Here is a 20,157-nt window from a genome sequence, read left to right on the forward strand (position 1 = left end):
GCTCATTGTCTCTATTAAAGTATGCAGGTCTCAGTCAGAATGTGCAGATTATCCTCATAAATTGCTGCTGTTAGATGTCAGTCAGGAAAACTGACAGCCTGATGTCCATGAAGTCTCTTTATCCATACACAAGCAATTACATTATTGCATCAATGTTTTTTTGGCATTATTTAACCTGAAGCCAGGACATCATATCAAGAATAAAAACATCATTCTATACATGCTTAATGCACAGTCATACTACAGAGGCGGTTGACTGTGCTGCTTACAACACGGCAAGCTCCACCACGTTCATATTCCTAAAAGTAACAAAGCTGAAGTTCAAATTAATAAATAGATGTCACTCAACACCTTATAGGAAGGCCACAGTTCAGTTTCTAGTCAAATGATTGGCTTTTAATTGAAATTAAATATCACATTATCTAAAACTACAACACAAGCTGATGTTTTCCCAGTGTTGTGTAAAAGCTGATTGATACACAGTGCAAAGATGCTCAGTAACATCACCTATTGCAGTTTGGTCAAACGAGTTAACAAAATAAAGCACTAGCCAAAGCTTCCCACCACAACAGACCATTCCATGGTTTCTACCCGAGAACCATTGCACCTGCAGGCTAACTCTTGTCTGTCTGTCTCCAAAAAAGCCATTCCTGTCTTTGTTCAGGCACATGGAATCAGTGTGCATGAATCAGCTAGCCTTCCTAATCCACCCAGAAGAGTCAAAACAATGAAAATTCTACAAGTTTGAGGGAAAAAAAAAAATTTAAAAAAATCAAGCTGTAAAATTAAATTTCAAAGTTCCCATTCTCCCTGATGCTTTTGAACTAATCCAGAGTTAGGTGGTCGTTGAGTGGGTGTCATTATGTGGTTGACCTTATTTAAATTTCATGCAATTAAAATAGCACTTTGACATAAAAATATTACAAAAAATTACAGAAAAAAAATCCACTATTTTTCAGTATTACTGTTCTATAGTTGTGCAAAGCACAGGTTTCTTCTTCTCCCCTAGAACCCACAGAAGAACAATCAACAGATCTCATTTACTCACTGAAAACTGACAAACTCTGTAAAGCCAGGTTTGTTTGGTGTAGAAATACAGCGATTTGGATTAGCCTGGACTGACAAAGAATCTAAGAGTACTAGAGATGACTCATGCACTATAAATGGTTGAAAATACTCTTTTTAATTGGTTTGGGACTTCTCATGATGGAAACAGCTGGTGATTGCAGCATGAAACCCACTGCAACTAGAGGGCTTTTCCCCCCACTATCTGCATGGCTCTATATTGGCACTTCAGTAGAAGAGATAAGGTTTGTTCTAACAATTTTTGAAGGCTCTAAAACCTTCTGTTGACTTCCTGCAGTTACTGATCAGGTCATAGGATCTGATTCTAATATCTTATCCCCAGAACTGTGCACAGACTGCTCACTTTGGAGTTACTCATGAAACAAGATACTATTCAGCCTACATATTGAGATGATACAGGTCATCAAAGATCACAGAAGTACCTTCAACTCACTTAAGGCAAGTAGCAAATAAGCATGTTCTTTAACATCTGCAGGAGACTCGGACAGAAAGCACTTGAGACTCATTCAGAAAAGAAAGCAGTGACATGGACAGAGAAACAAGCAGAAAATTGATTTCCCTCCTAATTAAGAGCAAGTCTAACACTTAATTCAAGAATAGCTTATACATTCACAGTTATTTGCAGGAAAGGAAACTGAATGCAATTCTGGATACATCCATTTATACAGTTTGTAACAACACACTTTCTTACAAAGTAGGAGATGCTGATACTAAGCAGCTGTTGACAAAACACCACAAAACCAGAAATACTCATGGCAGCAAGAGAAACTGATCAGTTTGCCATTTAATCCAATCTGGGGAAAAAAGCACAAGTTCTTTATTACAAGCAATATTCCCCCTCCACCCCCCCCATCCCCCAAACTATCCTTGAGTAATATGCCAACTTTTTTTAACATCTTATAAAAATGTTAGCAGTAGCCAAAGTTCACCATGTGGTAATTTATATTATAAAAACATCTAACATGGCCACGAGTATTTTCTATTGTTTCCATTTTCATCTTCCTGACAATCTTTTGTAGTGAGCATTGAACATGTCAATCTAGCAGTGAAACTTAAGCCCAACACCTTTTAGAACAAGCTATTAGTCAGGAAAGGTAATTTGCAAGTAGAAAAAGAAGTACTAAAGAAGTTTCTGGGTTTACCCCAAGATCCACTCAGGAGCACAAATGTGCCTTACTGTTTCAGTGGGGCCTCAAAAACATTAATGGAAACTGGTTTTGGACCATTTGTAGTTGAGGTTAAAATACGTATGTATAAATACTATTAATACCCTTCCATTCCCCACACTTTCATAGCCTAAAAAATACATTTGCAGTGGAACAACTTCCCTTGCCTCTTATTTTACATTCAATTCTTTGTAAGAGAAAGAAAGGGGACTTACCAGTTTAATATCAATATTTGTGGCACCAGCATCCAAGGAATTTTCTATCAGCTCCTTCACCACACTGACAACTGATGTAATCACCTGAGAACTTGAGAGGAGACGAACAGTCTCTGCTGAAAGCTGTTTCATCGTGGAATAAGATTCAGAGACACTATATAGAAAGGTAAGAGAATATAAGCCACATTACAAATACACACTTCTAATTGTTTCACAGCATCTTTTAAATGTGGGTGAAGCATAAACAGCTGAAGAGTACAATTTTCAATACATAGTAGCAGTAGTTAGTAGGAGCAGTCAATAGAAGTTTGACTCGTAGAAGAAACAGAACACAGGTCTAGACTAAAACCCACTATTTTAAGTAGATTAAACTTCTAATGAAAAACTTCTAAGAATTCAGAGAAATACTGAGCAAAACAGTGTATTATCTCTCATTTATGTACTCATCTCTACTAAACTACTGTAACATGCCTGAGATCCTGCAATTCCAAAAGTAGACAGACCAGATGGTAATGCAGAGTGCTAGTCAGAAATGTCTTCAGCTAGGATATTTACCCAGCACCAGGTCCGATTTCAGCACTGATAAATAAAATTCCCAGTATATAAAAAATCATGGAAGAAATACGACCTGAAGGTAACTGTTTCAGAGCTGGGAAAGAAGCAGGGAGGAAGCACAGAGGTGCTGATGCAGAAGTCATATTTATGGCAATGAGATCTACTAGCAATAATGAAGAAAGGAACAAAAAAACCTTCTGAATTATAGCCTTGCCTTTCTGATCTGACTTACTCTGCATCCCGAGACAGTTCAGTGTATTTCTGTGCCTCTGTATCTTTTACTTGAAAATGAAGATGCCTCGTATCAAAAGCCAGCGGAGATACCTAGGTTTTACCATCGAAAACACTTACAAAGGTTTGTAAAATTCCTGTGTCATTACACAGATACTCTATTATGAAAAGATTGTAAATGGATCTGCAAATTTTTACGTGCATTTCTGTTTAAGTACCCAAGTAGACACAGGAAAAATCTCTGGTGACCTTTCTAGACTGACACAAAGAACTCAACCACAGTTTATCATGCGTGTGAGGAAGGAGGGACAAAGAGCATTGCTAGACAGCTCTCTGCACCCCAAGAACAGTTCAGACTTAGGTTTCTTCTCTCCACAGCAGCACTCTTTACTAGGTTGTGTTATTTACATTGAGGGGGAAACAATCCCAGCTTTCCCATTGATTCAGTCCAAGCTATCTGCTGGACAAAATAGCACACTCAGCACCCATCCCAAGGATATGAGCATGTGTGGAGGAATGGAACAAACCCAGATTTCCTCTCAACACAATCAGGTCACAGTGGGGGACTGCAACCAACACCCCAGAGCACCACTATCCTGCAGGGGGTATGCAGCTGATACAACAATTGTAGGACACTTCTCTCTGCCTTGATGTCCTTCTAAAGGCTTCAACTCTTTAAACATAAAAGACAAAAGCAAAAACATTGTTACTTGGGAAAAAAAAAAAGGTACAGTGTTTTGAAGAGGAAGCAGCATTAAAGCTTTTTAAGAACTGCTACAAAGATATTTTCTCTTTATACTTGTTATTTATATTCCAAAGGGAGTTTGGCTTTCAGAGGTGGTAAAAACATCTGACAAATCAAGTGTTCCAGCAAACAAACTGGAAAAGGAGCACAGAATAGGGCTATTGAAGACAGACCAATATTAATCATGTACACACATTCAGTGAGGCAGGTTTCCCCACACAGTCACACCTTATACAGGAATCCTGTGTCAAATGCTTCATGATTTAGTAATGACAAGTACCAGATTGGAGCTGGATATCTTTATCAAAAGACACTAAGACAAGGGAGGGTCTTACAATAGAAACGTTACAGATCCCAAAGACAAATTTTCTATGAGGTGTTACTGATGCAGATGGTTTGGGAAGGAAACCAGCTTCTGGAGTGCCCTCCCCTCCCCTGGACCTAAATCACTCTGTGCAGGGCCCTGCACCAACTGCTCACTGGATGGCAAAGGGAGGACATAAAGCCATGCTGGCCACATCTCGGGGGCACCTGCTGGTACTTGCTACGTATGCAAATACATCCAACCCTTGACTACTTTCAGCTAAAAGAACATAGAATAGCTTGAGTTAGAAGGGGCCTTAAAGCCCACCCAGTTCCAAAGGAACACCTTCCACTAGAGCAGGTTGCTCCAAGCCCTGTCCAGCGTGGCCTTGTACACTGCCAGGGATGCGGCAGCCACAGCTTCTCTGGCACCCTGTGCCAGCGCCGCAGCACCCTCACAGAGAAGAACTTCTGCCTTATATCTAATATAAAAGATACATCTTTCAGCTCAAGCCATGTTACTATTATAACTCTTCACTAGGCAGACATACTATAATCTGTGCTCGGTGGGAAGCAAGTGGTTTCTGTCCTTAAGCATCATCACTGAATGCAATCCGTATACCCTTCTAAGCAAAGTCAGACAACCCGGCAACAGGGGCTCTCTAGACAGCTGTAATACTACACAAGAACAGATCAACTGCAGACAAAACCTCCTTAAAACTTCACAGTCGCAGCCTCCCAGATTTGTAGGGCAGCACCCCAACCCCACTCCCACAGTCACCTTCCTCAGGAGTCCACCGGCTCGGGTAATCCTTCAGTTTATGACGGAAACGAAAGGGACAGAAGCTGCAGATAAAACCCGCGGCGGTCACCCTTGAGTTTACCTAAAACCACACCAACAGTCCCCAGCTCCCGGTTCCGCTTTTCATTACGAAAAGCACGGGGGACTAAGCCCGCGCCGCCGCCCGGCGGCGAGATGAGGAGAGCTGAGGGGAGGGCCCGGCGTGCGGGCTTCGGTCCTCAAGGGGCCTGGCCCCGCACGGAGAGAGGAGCTGGACGCCGCGCCCAGCCAGGCCCAGGCCTAGCCCTAGGCCCCAGCCCGTCCCTGGGCGGCAGCGGTTCCCGCTGAGGTGAAGCCAGCTGCCAGAGGCGAAAAGCGTCCTCGCCCAGCCAGGACCCAAGGGGAAGCAGCAACCCCGCGCCCTTCGGCCTTTCCCAAACGCTCGCCCCCCTGCAGGCTCCGCGGCTGCGCTACCTCCCCGTCCGCACCGCACCGCACCGCCCCACTCCCTACAGCTACAGCTGCCGCTGCCGCCGCCGCCGCCGCCGCCGCCGCTTCGGTGGGCGGTGCGGGCGGGTGGCCGGGCCCCTCCCCTCAGCGGCAGCCCTGCCCACGGGGCGGCCGGCGGGCTCTACCTGCGGCCCGCGGCTAGCATTCCGCTCCTGTTTCTCGGCGGCTGCGGTCACAGCGTGGCCCGCAGGTGCCCAGAAAGGTGGGGCTGCGCTCGGGAGGCAGAGGGCGGGAAGATGGGCCGGGTCGCTGCTTGTGCTTACGAACAGGCCCCGGGGCGCTCGGCGGCTGCAGCCGGGCCCGGCCCCCAGGCGCGCGTCGGGGCCCGGTGGGCTGGGGCGGCGGGAGGATGGGTTGCTGGGAGTCCGCATGGTGCGTGGCCGGAAGGGAGGTGTTTGTGAGGGGAGGCTGAGGGTCCCTCTTCGACCGTACGGCTGTGAGGGAAAACACGGGTCTGGTGGACTGGATGAGGCGGTGGGTCCGTCTGGTTAAATAAGAAAAGAGGAAAGATAAGGAAAGGTGGAAGGTAATGTGAAAGTGTGCGTGCAGGTACTCGCTCAGCGGCGGTGCTGTATCCTAGGGAGGGAGGAACAGCCTCGCTTCATCCATCTCAGGTAATGTGTTCTCTGCGAGTGCACGGTTTGAAATACTTTGCGATAAGTATTGATTAAAGTCAGCACTGTCACGGTTCAGTTTCAGGTTCATCGCATCTATTTTTACAGTCCACTGTTAATATTGCAAAATACTGCTGTAATACCAGCACCTTGTGGCACTGAGCCAGTGTAAGAAACAAATTTCCTACCGAAAGCAACCTAATTTTGTTGGTTGAACAGCGCTTTGTAGACTGATTTAGAAGGAAGTTAAAAAGTCGCCGTCCCAGGACCATAACAATATAAATAGTCTTACAGGTCACATGAGTATTAAATATGCAGTTATTTTTTATAGTTATCATTACAGAGTTTAATAGAAGGTTATCCACTGTAAGTTGTCAATCTCCTGGTGAAATCAGTGTTATGAAATTGTTCTCTATGTCTCTGTGTTTGGCTGTCAGTTAGAAAACCCATTGGCTAATTTCATCCAGATTTGAAAGATGGAAATGTCTATCTGAAAACTAACAGGTGGGGAGAGGAGGAAATCTGCACACTGCTTGCAAGAAAAGCATCAATCAGTCCTTGTTCTTTATAGCAGTAGGAAGCAGGGTAATTGATATAAGCAAAATTCTTCACTAGCCGTTACATGAGCAAAAAACAGGAGGAAAATTGATATGGGAGGCAGGTAAGAACTGCAGATATCATTGTGGATGGAGAAAAGAATTTAGAGGACAAGAGTTACAAAGCTTGATTTCTTACAGGTTTGCAACCTTAGCTAACAAGAGCAGAGCTTCCTATTCTTTTTAAAATGTCCATTCTGTAGCAAGCTTGTGGGGTTTGTTTGTTGGGCTTTTTTTAAACAAATGGTTCCTAACAGCCTTTTTTGTTATGACTTCTTTATAAACCGTACTTTGAAGATTCTGAGGTACATCTTGGCCTACGCACTGTTTTGCTGCCAGACCTGCTGATTTAAAACAGCCATTATCAAATCTGAAACCTGTACATGTTGAGTACTGTCTATAACAGTAGTCTCAATCTTCAGACAGATTTTCCCTAGGGTAAAAATGAACGTAGGCGTTGCCCACAGCGAGGTAAATCCAAACACCCGGGTGATGAACAGTCGTGGAATGTGGCTGACGTATGCGCTCGGAGTTGGCCTGCTGCACATTGTCTTGCTCAGCATTCCTTTCTTTAGTGTGCCTGTCGCCTGGACTTTAACAAATGTGATTCACAACCTGGTAAGTATCCTCTCTTGTAACACAGATTGAGAAGTTGTTCATGCATACTTATTTTTAGGGGCAGGAGAAGAGAAAAATAACCAAGTTGTATGGATAATGAAATCCCATCTCTGCTTGGCTTGTCCGCAGATGAGCTGGCTGGTTTGGGGAGGACGAGTGATGTATGAAAAGAGGGCCATAATCCAGCATTTTATGTCATACTTGAGGTTTGCTAATGCAGCTTTCGAAGATTAACAGCAAAGATTTCTTAACAAAATGATAGTTTCTTCCGTGTTTAGGAAGATGATCATTCACTTTAAAGGCTGAGGTGGAATAATATCCTCTTGAATCCTGTGAAAAATAAAGTGATTTTTATTCAAGCTTTTTATTTTTGTAGATAGGTTTAAAACTAATTGTAAGCATCAGTAGAGCATTGTGTACGGTAGCATTGTCAGCATCAGACATGCCTGTCTTGGGAAGATGATGCTTGGCATAGATGAATATTACTAAATATTTCCCAAATGCCTTACCGAATTCATTATAGCAAGTAGCTATAATGACAACAGGGATGAGAGCATGCACTGGCAAGTACTAGTGGAACCCTAGAAGATAAGTGTAAACTGCACTTTTGCATATTTCAGCATTTAAATGGTACTTTTTGGGAAACAAATCTTTGAATGGTTCGACAAACAGCAAAATCTTGGACTTCCACTACTGGAAAACTCTTAGCTGATGTTGAAAGCATTTCTGGTGCTCCTTTCTGCAACTACCAGTGCAAAATAAAATATGAAGTAAGCATGTGGATCTGTTCTAAAAGTGCCTTCTTGGTTTAGTTATTAAAAATTAGACGCTGCAAACATCATTAAGAAAATTAATGAATTTTCTTAGTTTAACAGGCAGCGGGGTCCAAAAAAGAAAAAGGGAAAATGATTTGAAGTGACTTGGTCAGATTTCACTTCATTTATAAGAATTCAAAGGAAACATATTTTTTCTCTATAAAGCTTTCTATAACTATTTCTGTATGTGCATAAGAAAGTACCTGAAAGAAAGAAAAGGAAGTCTTTGATATTTTCTGATAGATGCTCTTGCTCGGAGTTAGTGTGCTCGCTTTGATAGAAAACAGACGTTTGTTAAATCTGGAAGAGGACAGACTCCCCTGTCTGAAATCAGTAGGCCCACATTGATCTCTTGGAACAGGGCACACATGGCATGTTTCCATCAGATAGAAACAATCACAAGTGAAGTCCAGTGTAATAAAGAAGAAACAGCAAAGAGATGGACAGATGATACTCAACAGCTTGCTGGTAGTCAGCTTACAAGTGTTTGAAGCTAGTTTAGGGCTAAGAAAGCTTTAAAGTTCTTGTAATGTTGGCATTATTTGTAGCTAGATTTTGCTTTGTGCAGACTCTACCTCCTAACTCAGTTAACACTGTGTTAGGTAAGTGGTAATACACAGCAGCAGCCCTGAGCTTGTGGCAGTACTGGTTAGAATTGTCTTCATTTCATGCAATTTTTTTGTCATCTCATGTCGAAGACAAGGCAGTGGATTGGATGTCACACAGACTTTGGCTTTAATTCTGACTGCCACTGACTGCACAGTCTGGGGCAAACTGCATCTTCTCTCTTCCCTCCTCTGTGATAAGTTGTCATTACAGACCAGCAGCTTTGAGAATGCTGAGACCAGGCTGAGAATGCTTTTACTCTGTTTTTTACAATGCATTGAACAGTGTAGAAATTACTTAAAAAAAAAACCCAAAACATAGCTGAAAGTGCCACTGTGTTCCCTTTTCATTTTCCGCAGGGAATGTATGTGTTTTTGCATGCAGTAAAGGGAACTCCTTTTGAAACACCGGATCAGGGGAAAGCTAGGCTACTAACACACTGGGAACAACTGGATTATGGAGTACAATTTACATCTTCAAGAAAATTCTTCACAATCTCTCCTATAATTCTGTGAGTTCAAAACTATTCTGGATTAACTGAATCATAAAATTATGATTTCAAAAGCTGCAAATGGGTCGCAATTTACATTGTAAAAGCATTTTGTTTTTTTTTTTTTAGTTGTTTGTGTGTTTCTGCATCACGGGGTAGGGAGCACATGTTTACAGGTTATCAACAATCTTTCTGCCTGCAGCTTTTGACACTCCAGTTCACATACTGAAGTCAGAGTTTGTACAGTCATTAGTGGGGCAGGTTTTAAAGATAAGAAATGAGGAAAACTTACTGTTAACTCTTGAAGTTAAGAGATCATGAAGTCATAAATATTGAAAATCCAAACTGTGTCTTTGGCACGTGACAGCATTTATTAACACTTTAGTGACTTGTGAGTGCTAAGGAGTGTGGCAGCCTTCAGTGAATGGGGTCCAGGATTTTGCATGTCCATTCTGCTTTGTACAGATTGCCTTCTGTTTAAATTAGTTGTGTAAATAGATGAGAAGTCCTACCCTATCTCTGTTGACAAAGGCGTGGTGTGTAACACCACCTATTTAATATCCAACTTTAAAAAGTCTTTCTATTTTTCCCTGAAGGAAGTTGTCCACTTGCATGGCAGGGAGGCGGGGGGGAAGATCCTGCATCGTGCTTAGGAAGTTGGTTTTGTATTCGTAACACTTGTGTATGGTTCTCTTCATGCACTAATAATGCATAAGTAGCTGAATCAACATCTCCGTTTTGCTGGGGAAAAACCAAAACCCCAACAATGTGATAGCCTCATTTCTGTGACTAGCTTTTGCAAAGAGCGAGATGGAATTATTATCTCAAAGTGTAAAGAAGTTGGTAGCGAGTTTGACTTTCTGAGGCACATTTTCTTATTCTTGCAGTTGAACAGGCTGTGGACTAGCTTAAAAATAGTTCTGGAAACATCCGCCAGATCAGAAGCCTTTTAAAGTTGTACCTATCACAGATGTGCTCAGCGTAAGAGATTTTTGCACTGGAAAATGTCAAATGTTTCCTCACTCGGCTTGCTAGGGTAGCAGAACTGCAATGATTTTGGTGTAAGTGCTTAAAACCCATATCATAAATGAGGCTTGTAGCTGCAGAAGTCAGACTCCAGCTTGAGTGGTGGGAAGAAGTACTGGAGGAAGACACTACCTGGGAGTTGCTTTTCACTGCTGTGAGAATGGTGGGAAGCAGAGGTCCATAATTGTGCTGTAGATACTCTAGAGCCCCAGGTGAGATACTGAATATAGGAATAGAAAGGCAATTAACTAGTAAATTAGTACTGATTACTAAAGCACTTTCTTCTACGTAGCTTTGTTTGTTTGTTTTTCAGACAAGGGTGTCATCAGCTAAGTTTGCTCCCTTTTCTGCTACAGGTACTTCCTGGCAAGTTTCTACACAAAGTATGATTCAACACACTTTATTCTCAACACGACTTCCCTCCTGACCGTGCTCATCCCCAAGCTGCCACAGTTGCATGGCGTTCGAATCTTTGGCATCAATAAATACTAAGCAGAAGGTTTGATACTGATCGCCTGTGACACAGCTGCTGCTGCTCCCTGGGGGAAGGAATGGAGTAATCTCCTGTGCCTAGTGTCTAATTGTATTCAATGAAAGATGCTTTTACAGCTGAGATACAGTTCCTATGTCCTGCAGCTTTGTCTGGGATGAAAGTTGAGTTTGTAAGAAGATGCCTTCAAACACCTAAACATGAATCGGAAACCTGTAGAAGAAAGATTTCCATGAAGAGCTGGGCAGGCCCAGCTCTAAAGTGAAATCCCCACTGAGACTGTATGTATGGCGCATGATGCAAGTGACCTGTAAGGAAGTAACAACGAGTATCAGCTGGAAATAGAGAGCAGTGTTTCGCAAACACCCAGTCAACCATAATGCAAATGGTAACTTTACATGTAAATCCAGGATCCTCCACACAAGGACTGGTGAGGCTGTAGTCTTTGAGTGAGAGTACCTAGTTTCTGCTGTGTGGATTGTAGGTGGTTGTACTTGTTCCTGCATTGTAAAGGTTTGTCTTGCAGTGCATACTGTGGCAGCCAGCATAAGCTGATGGGATCAGTCATGCCTTACCTGTTCTTGTGATTATTCTTTTGTCACAATGACCGAAGTCCTTAAATGTCAGCTCAGGGGATTTCTACATCAACTCAATAGCTCAGTTTATGTATGCTTTTAGAAGTTGCCACTGTTGTGTTGATCTCATTTGCTTGCCAGGATACTGACTTAAGTGGCACATTCTGAGACCGAAATTTCTTTCATGGTGTGGGTTTTTGACTCTTTTCTGACTGATTGGTTATTTTTCAGTAGCTGAGAGATGTGTGATGGTGGGGGAAAGGGTTGCTGCTGCTGGTGGAGGAGAAGCGGCTCCATTATAGAGCAACCAAATAGGAACACAGAAGAGAAACTCTGTGTAGGTCCTTAGTTAGAATAGAAGCCAAACTAGAAGTAGGTGAACAGGCAAATCACATGGACTAACTATGATTTTGCAGGAAAAGTTATAGGTGATTTGCATGTCTTGGAAATGTGGGGTATGCTGTGTTAGGGTATGGAGTAATCTTGTGTTTAATCAACTCTGGAATTAGAATGAAAGGAGGTACGTGTAGAGCTCTGAGCAGTTAATTTCTCTGTCTTGGAAAAAGATGAATATTGAAATCTGCCGACCAAAACCAGCTCAGGTTTGACAGAGGGCTCTATTTAAGACTTCATTTGCATTTGGGTTGCAGTGACAGCCAGTGAGCTGGAAAAAAGTTAAAATAAAAATAAAGCCCACAGTGGCATACTTCTGTTCTTGCAAGGATAATTTGCTGGCTGTTTATTTTCTTGATAAAGATGCTGTTGGAAAAAAAAGGTGATAAGTTGGAAGTAATTAATTCTGTGTGGTGTTTGTATGTACAGTGATACCTGTCTTGATTTTTGCATACTGACCCTGGCGAGGCAGTGCCAGCCCGTTGACAGTCCCTGTGCAGTGTACCAGTGCCAGGGCTCTGAGGCACTGACGGAGGTTTGCCGCCAGCGGGCGGTGATGACGGGCGTTGAGCAGCGCCGGGGCCCCGGCTATGGGGCAGGGCCCTGCCATTTGACGGCTGTCGGAAGCTCTCGACGTGCGGAGATGACGCGCCCGGCCGCGCAGGCTGCCGTGCCGCTCGGCCCCGCGGGGAGGTGCAGCGCCGCGTGACCCGCCGGTGCACCGGAAACGTGCCTCTGGGAAGAGGGGAGGGCGCGAGGTGGCGATTTATCGCGACACAAGGGTACGAGGTTTGCGCTGTCCTGGCGGAACGGGGTCCGAGCCGTGCCGCACCTTCCGCCTGTACCCGCTACCTGTGCTCCGGCCCGCTGCGGGTGGAAATGAGCGCTTGAAGGCGGGGAAGGAAAGAGGGGCCCTGGAGGTAAATCTGCAGAGAGCTGGGCAGCGAGGACCGCGGGGCTGGGGTTAACGCTGTGGTTGGTGCCGTGCCCCAGGGCTGCAGAAGCACCGTGCACAGCAGATGTGGGCGAAAAGCTCCTCCAGAAGCATGGTTGAGATAAAACAAAGACGGTAGCGCGTAACTTTTTGTGCGGTCTTAAATATCATGTGCGATCATTCACAACTTGAAAAGCAGTACCACCTCTTCAGGAAATTGGAGCGCATGCTTGAAAACCCTCCAGCGATAATAAACTGTTCAGTTCTTTTTTAGACATAACCACCACCAATGAACAGCATTGCCAAAGGCCTTCTGAAGTCAGCTAAACACGGCCGAGCTGCGTGGTTGAGAAGCAGATCTGATTCCTCTGGGAAACGGCATCCTCGGAAGCTGGTTTTGGGAGTCGAGACGAGCTGCGATGACACCGGCGCTGCCGTGGTGGACGATGCCGGCTGCGTCCTGGGGGAGGCGCTGCACTGTCAGAAGGAAGTCCATTTACAGTAAGAACGTACTTCTCATTGGGCTTTTGCCTTATTGATGATTTTGTTGTCATTCTTACTTGTAGTATCTTCCATGTAAAAGTCTCCTCCAGTAAAACCAGTACATGAGTAGGTGTAAAGACTGTCTTGGGCCAAAACGCATCCTGCCAGAGATACTGCTGTGGGTAAGGAAAGAAATGCAGTGCATTTACAAGTTTGCTCCAGTATTTTCTTTCACGAAGAGGCTGATGTAGCTTGAATTAAAGGCAAAATCATTATTACTGGTAGAACCACCAAATGTCTCAATTTTCTAAAGGGAAAATGAATCCAGTGTAGGCTTTGGTGGCTAAGTACTTGGACTGACAAGTGAGGGGTTGTGAATATTAAGCAGACATTGTTTTAAAACAGTATTGAGATCCGCTTAAGAGTTCTGTGTGCCCAAAAAGGGCAAGTTACAGCCTTTTCTGATCTCCCAGAGATAACTACGCTCTCTTCAGTGCAGAGATGCCCTTGACACTAAACAAGGCAATTGAGAATGTACTGAGGAGACAGGCAAGGTTTGGCGAGGTTTAGAGGTGTTTGAAATCTGGTTTTGTGCCATTCTGTCTGTTACGAAATACTAATATATGGTAGTTCTGTTTTTACCAGAGCAGGTGGAATAATTCCTGTGGTGGCACAGCAGCTTCACAGAGAAAACATTGAGCGAGTGGTAAAAGAGGCACTTCTTACCAGTGGCATTTCCATACCTGACCTCACCGCTGTCGCCACCACAGTCAAGCCAGGACTTGCACTGAGCCTTGGTGTGGGGCTGCAGTACAGCCTGGGCTTAGTGAACAAGTACCAGAAGCCGTTCATACCCATCCATCACATGGAGGCTCATGCCCTGACCGTCAGGCTGACCTGTCGTCTGGAGTTTCCCTTCCTGGTGCTTTTGCTCTCCGGAGGCCACTGTCTCTTGGCAGTAGCACAGGGAGTTTCAGATTTCCTTCTGCTTGGACAGTCCATAGATATAGCACCAGGGGACATGCTGGATAAGGTAGTACTTATTTATGTAAGCAAATCTAGCTTTTTCTTTTTTATTGCCTTTACACTAGAATATAGTAGTATTGTCATCAGCGCATGCATAGGAATACAGTGCAGTATAAGCTTTGCTTTACCGTTTTTTTGGGTTTTCTTTTTTGTATTTTGAAATGCCATACATTTAATACACAACAAGCTCTTAAAAATCTACATACAACATCAGTTGTAACATATGCAAATTGATTTTTAGCAAATAGACAATGTAATCAAAACTGGTGTTGGAGGTTTCATGGATACCCATTATACGAAGGATTAGTATGAATTTGAGAAGATGGATAGAGGTGTTTTAAAGGATGCTGTCAGGTGGAAAACAATACATATTAAATAATTCTTACCAGGTTTCTTGTACAGTTTGAAAAGCCTGTTTTGGCTTTCAGAATCAAAGGTTTCTGGGTCTTGGGTATGATCTGTAAAACTGAGAACAAAACTGCAAGGGACCCAACAGAAGCAGAGTTGTTAAACAGTAGTTGTCTGTATTAATTGAAAAAGTGGGGGAGCGAGTAGATCAGAGAGGGGGTTGTTGAAGGCTGAAAGCAACTTTGTTCCTGTTTATCTGGTAACACAGTATTACAGTCCGTGTGTGTTTCCTGTAGCATGAGAATTAGGTAATTAATGTAAAATTTATTGACCTTATGTCTGCCCAAATTGTTCTAGAATTGCATTTCTGATTAAAATCCAGCTGGTGTATGCCTCATTCTTATCACGCCCTGTTTGTAATTGCATGTTGATTGGGTTTTGTGGTTTCGAATTTTACTCCATGGACTACAGTACAGTGATGCAGTTACAGGAGGAGTTAATGCAGTGCTCTGTTCCAAGTCTGTTGTTTATTATCTCCCTAGGTAGCGAGAAGACTCTCCTTAAGAAAGCACCCCGAGTGCCACAGCATGGCTGGGGGTAAGGCGATAGAGCACTTGGCTCAGACTGGAAACCGACAGCAGATCATGTTAAGACTTCCCATGCAACAGTATCGTAACTGTGACTTTTCTTTCTCTGGACTTCAGAACATTGTCAATAACACCATTACACAAAAAGAAAAAGAAGAAGGTATTTTTAAACAGTCGGATGTAAACCATGTTTTCAATGATACATACTCAGGAAAACCCATTTGATCATGCATTTCCATAGGTATTCAAGAAGGTGAGATCCTTTCCTGTGTTAAGGATATTGCTGCTGCTGTGCAGCACACAGTGACTGTGCATATTATGCAGCGGACGTACCGAGCCATGCTGTTCTGCATGAAAAATAGCATATTGTCATCAAAAAATGCAACTTTGGTGGGTATACATTTTTTTTTTTCCCCTTTTTTATAGTTGGCTCTATAACATCATTTGAAGATGGAGATGCCTTGTGTACTTTCTCCCTTGACAAGTGGGGAAGGTGTCAGTATGTATTGACAAAATACCAGGGTTAAAGTAATAGTCATATAAATATTTAAAGTCTTTCATGGTTTGGTTTTGAGATAGATGGTAAAAAAAATCTCTAATTTAACCTTTCATAATAATTCAGGCTATGTAATTTGACCTAGTCCCCTCCAGTACTTGATAGCTGTTCTAGTTATGTTTTTATTCATTTATTCTTTTTATTCATATTATTGTAGTGATAGGACAAGAGGTAATGGTTTCAAACTTAGACAGGGGAAAGTTCAAGTTAGATATAAGCAAGAAGTTCTTTAATGTGAGGGTGGTGAGGCACTGGCACAGGTTGCCCAAAGAAGTGATAAATGCTCCATCCCTGGCAGTATTCAAGGCCAGGCTGGACAGAGTCTTGGGCAACATGGTCTAGTGTGAGGTGTCCCTGCCCAAGCCAGGGGGGTTGGAACTAGATGATGTTAAGGCCCTTTAAAACCCTGACTATTCTATGATTCTATTAATCTTAGTAAAGCTCAGTTATCATACCCTTTTCTGATATGTTTTCATCTCCAAAGATATGTTTTAATCTTCAAACGTGTTATTTATTGCTGTCTTCAGAACTTCATCTGATAACCTTTTTTTTAAATAGGATGTTGAGAGTGACCAGTCAGTACTTTAGAGTTAATGGCTTCTTTCTTTTTGCAACTGCTCTCAGGTTGTATCAGGAGGAGTTGCAAGTAACCAGTATATCCGAAAAGGTCTACAGACTTTGGCAGATGTAAATGATTTTGCTTTTCTATGTCCTCCTCCAAGGCTGTGCACTGATAACGGTGTTATGATTGCATGGTAAGATTTGTTTATGTATATTTCTCTAGTGCTCTTTAAAAGCTGACAGAGGCAAGAACTTGTGTTCATGGTGACTGAACAATGTATGCGTATTTATGACATAACATTTTTACATAATTGTTTTCTTGCTTAGGAATGGCATTGAAAGGTTACGTGCAGGAATTGGTGTTTTACACAGTACTGAAGGCATCCGCTATGAACCAAAGTAAGTGACTCAATTTGTTCAGCAGTTGTTTGTTTGCTTACTATGGCCAATGAAAGTGGAAGGAGGTGCAGAAGTTGATGAGGAGTATCTTTGCAGTGCAGGTAAGCTTTAAAAGTTACCAGCACTCCCTCTTCAATGTATGAAATGCAAATGATGGTGTCTGTCATTTGTGTGGTTTGGCTCAAAAATATCAGTTACCATTGTATCAGTTCCATGTATCTTCCCATTACTATTGTGGGCTGGGAAAACTGGAGAAAGTTAAGCTTTTCAGTCACTGTAGACATAAATCAAGGTGCTCCAAGTCAAACTGTGTATTCATAATGAGGAATCAATTAAAAAAAATAAAATTAACATATAGCATCTGGTCATACTTTTTTTTTTTTACCGATAATACTGATTATTTTGATAACTTGTTAGTTAAGGCTTGTTCTATGGATTGAAGTAGATCCTAGGCTTAAGGCCAAACAAAACACTAGCATTTCAAAGTACCGGCTGGTCTTAAATTTGACACTTTTTCCCCTCCTTTTCATTTCCAAGAAAACAGCCTCGGATCTGTTTTTAAAAAATCGCTTGTTTTATAATTTTCAGATGAAAAATTGATAAAATACTCTTCCTGAAAAGTAACTCGCTTTTATCTACCTCGGTGAATAAAATACTAAGTTTTATTTGCTATGTACATTGTTTAAGATTATAACAGAAGATACTTGTGAATGTCTAGTGTATCTTGCATTCATCAGTGAGATGCAAACTGAATTATCAACTAAAATCAGAGTCTAAAAAAATCATTCCCCAAAAATAGCTTTGAAATCACAACTGTCTCTTCTCCTGAGTTTGGAATGACTACAGATGCAAACGTGTCCTCAATGTAAAGATGTTTCTAGGTGCAGCTTCAGATTGACCATTGTAATGGTCACACAGTCTTACAGTGCAGGCAGTCTGCAAAAATACTGTGATTCCCATGCTCATTGTATAAAAGTCTGTGTCTGTGCACATCTGTGGGATGCAGCAATAATGTTATTTATTTTTAGCAAGTAATTCTGTTGTTTTCCAGAGCTCCCCTTGGAATTGATATTTCAAAAAGAGTTGCAGAAGATTCCATCAAGGTGCCAAGACTAGAAAAGATACTGCGGTTGGCATCTTAAAAAGTAGCTTGGTAAAGTAAATGCAACTATAAATTGTTCACTAAAATCTTTTTCAATGATGTTACATTTATTGACAGCACTTGGTTTACAAGTGTTGAAAATCACCTATCAGAGAAATAAATGCTGTGTGGTATCACCAGAATGATTCCAGTTACTGTTCCATAGATGTCTAAGAGTTCTAGGGATTAACACAACTAAAAATTAAGTGTACTTTCTAATAAATATAAACTTAACACAAATGAAAAAATCTCCATTGTTTACACTTTGTAACTGATTAATAAGCTTTATATATTTAGAATACCTACTATAGTCTAATTTAATAATGTAATATATAATTCACGTGAGGTTTGTAATTTAACAATATAATATATAGTTTATGTAAGGTTTGTAATTTACACTACATATTAAAAAATCATACCTCCCACAACTGAAAAGTTACAGAAAGTCAACATGAGAGAGCACAGATTTTCAAGATCTCAGTCTGTATTAGCTGTGCCAGTACAACTGAATTTCAACAGTACCTCATTTTCTGTTGGTCTTCTCAGAAGACTATTTTTCTTTATACAAAATAATCATTTTGGGGTATGGGATCTGTGCCTTTTAATTTTCTCCTTTTTTTATAAATTGCTCAGTAAAGCCAATCACAGTGTAGGTCAGCTGTTAAGATGCAAGTTCTCAGTTTTGATGTGAGTAACGGGTTATTTGACCTTGCCTTTTGATAATCAGGAGATTTATTCATGGCAGTGGTATTTACTGGAATAAATACTTCAAGTAAGTACCTCTTCATTAAGAGTTTTCTAATAATGCATTTGTTGAAAACTGCCTTCATTTAAATACAGACAAGTAACTGGGATTTGTGGGAGAGTTATGAACAGCCAGACTTGCCTAGTTTTTGTATTTTTATTTCTTTTTTTTTAATTATTTTTAATTTGAGGGCAAGATGTAACAAATCAAGAACATGCATTATTTTTCCTCCAATACTTAATTTTTGGGAGAAAAAAAGCATTGGAAGAGTATGTAGTATCCACATTTTGTTATGTAGCATTTCTGGAGTGGTGTTTTCATGGGATTCCAATATAAGTAATTTAGCTTTTGGTAAAGTATTTTATCTGTAGTGTTAAGTAGTTTATCTTCTTGGCACAGCAATATATCATTTAATCATAGACTCATAGAATAGTTAGAGTTGGAAAGGACCTTAAGATCATGTAGTTCCAATCCCCTGCCATGAGCAGGGACACCACACACTAAACCATGCTACCCAAGACTCCGTCCAACCTGCCCTTCAACGCTGCCACATTCCATAGGCCCTCTCCAGCAGTATGTTTATACATGTGGCTCACTGATTTCAACATAGATGACAGACAGGAATTTGTGAAACAACCAGTGAGCAAACCCTTTTCCCCTCCATATTACACATAATCTCTGTTAGCTCAGCTTTTAGTGCTGGTTGTACCTTCCTTCGGCTCAACAAGCCATTCAGTCTTGCTGCTCAGAAGTCTCACTGCTTCCAGATTTTCTGAACAATGAGGAGGAAGAAATCCCTAGAAAGCTGTTTTGTGAGACAATAAATACTGATAAAATGCAATTCAGGTTTCCCATGAAGGACACAGCCTTCCAGAGGTGGAGTGATTCCAGTGTGTCTCAAACCTACCAAAACTACTGTTGTTGGAACCAGAGAGCTTGATTCTAACACCACACTTTCTTGTGTGATACTGTAAATACAGTTACTAGATCACTGTTACGTGTATCTCAACTCAGAGTTTACACAGCAAAAATTTTTTGAATTAAAAAAATACTTAAAGCTGTTCCAAAACGCATACATGGGAACAATGCCCCAAGTAATTAAAGACGACTTTAAATATTGAAGTGGAGATGTCTTGTAGCGAGGATTTAGAAATGCTGTCATGCCAGTTTCCTGGCCTATCGCACTACATCACATGAAACAGATCACACAGTTGCCTGAAAATTTTACTCAATGAGATAGATTTGTAGAACTGTAATGGAATCAAATCTAGTATGAATCAATAACGTAGTGCTAAGAGAGGCCTACATTTGGTCTTTATTATAGGCATAACACGTAAGAAAAAAGGGGTTGGCTTTCTTTGCTGCAGGAAGAGGTTGGCTAAAACGATGCAGCTCTTGTTATCTTTAGAGGGAGCTTACAAGTACAGTGGACTTTTGAGAATCTGACCCATCACTTCAATACCACAGTGGAAGATGAGCTCTTTTGGAAATGTGTTCATCTACAGTATTTCCTGTCATCTTACAATTTTGCATGAGATCCAATGATCTGTATGTTTTACAAG

General features: G+C 41.7%; 3 protein-coding genes across 5 annotated transcripts in view; 2 read left to right on the forward strand and 1 right to left on the reverse strand.

The window, feature by feature from the left end:
• The window catches only part of PMS1 (PMS1 homolog 1, mismatch repair system component), a 46,009-nt gene extending 40,452 nt beyond the window's left edge, over positions 1-5,557 (reverse strand). For both annotated transcript variants that reach the window (XM_080620881.1, XM_080620880.1), the window contains exons 1-2: positions 5,083-5,557; positions 2,468-2,621 (exon numbers count right to left, since the gene is read on the reverse strand). In XM_080620881.1, coding sequence (XP_080477007.1) covers positions 2,468-2,599 — 132 coding nt within the window. In that variant the 5' untranslated portion in view covers positions 2,600-2,621; positions 5,083-5,557. The remainder of the gene's footprint in view (positions 1-2,467; positions 2,622-5,082) is intronic.
• A 124-nt stretch (positions 5,558-5,681) lies between these two features.
• ORMDL1 (ORMDL sphingolipid biosynthesis regulator 1) lies at positions 5,682-12,090 on the forward strand. Of its 2 annotated transcripts, XM_080620923.1 has the most exons (5): positions 5,682-5,794; positions 6,142-6,206; positions 7,225-7,420; positions 9,201-9,352; positions 10,714-12,090. In XM_080620923.1, exons 3-5 carry the CDS (start codon positions 7,247-7,249, stop codon positions 10,847-10,849), a joined length of 462 nt encoding a protein of 153 aa, XP_080477049.1. In that variant the 5' UTR covers positions 5,682-5,794; positions 6,142-6,206; positions 7,225-7,246; the 3' UTR covers positions 10,850-12,090. The 2 variants fall into 2 exon arrangements, with proteins under 2 accessions (XP_080477049.1, XP_080477050.1); XM_080620924.1 differs by lacking the exons at positions 5,682-5,794; positions 6,142-6,206 and having other exon boundaries at positions 7,031-7,420.
• Positions 12,091-12,578: 488 nt separating this feature from the next.
• OSGEPL1 (O-sialoglycoprotein endopeptidase like 1) lies at positions 12,579-17,867 on the forward strand. The gene is made up of 8 exons (XM_080621066.1): positions 12,579-12,735; positions 13,024-13,250; positions 13,878-14,265; positions 15,149-15,353; positions 15,435-15,583; positions 16,374-16,504; positions 16,638-16,709; positions 17,761-17,867. The coding sequence occupies exons 2-8, from the start codon at positions 13,039-13,041 to the stop codon at positions 17,849-17,851; spliced, it is 1,248 nt and encodes a 415-aa protein (XP_080477192.1). The 5' UTR covers positions 12,579-12,735; positions 13,024-13,038; the 3' UTR covers positions 17,852-17,867.
• The last annotated feature ends 2,290 nt before the right edge of the window (positions 17,868-20,157 follow it).

The sequence above is a fragment of the Psittacula echo genome (assembly GCF_963264785.1).
Source record: "Psittacula echo genome assembly, chromosome: 6".
NCBI lineage: Eukaryota > Metazoa > Chordata > Aves > Psittaciformes > Psittacidae > Psittacula > Psittacula echo.

Coding starts and splice junctions, on each gene's coding strand:
- OSGEPL1 (XM_080621066.1), top strand. CDS start 13,039: ATGAACAGCATTGCCAAAGGCCTTCTGAAGTCAGCTAAACACGGCCGA. Junction 15,354..15,434: donor ACAAAAAGAAAAAGAAGAAG/GTATTTTTAAAC, acceptor GCATTTCCATAG/GTATTCAAGAAGGTGAGATC. Junction 15,584..16,373: donor CATCAAAAAATGCAACTTTG/GTGGGTATACAT, acceptor AACTGCTCTCAG/GTTGTATCAGGAGGAGTTGC.
- ORMDL1 (XM_080620923.1), top strand. CDS start 7,247: ATGAACGTAGGCGTTGCCCACAGCGAGGTAAATCCAAACACCCGGGTG. Junction 7,421..9,200: donor CAAATGTGATTCACAACCTG/GTAAGTATCCTC, acceptor CATTTTCCGCAG/GGAATGTATGTGTTTTTGCA. Junction 9,353..10,713: donor ACAATCTCTCCTATAATTCT/GTGAGTTCAAAA, acceptor TTTCTGCTACAG/GTACTTCCTGGCAAGTTTCT.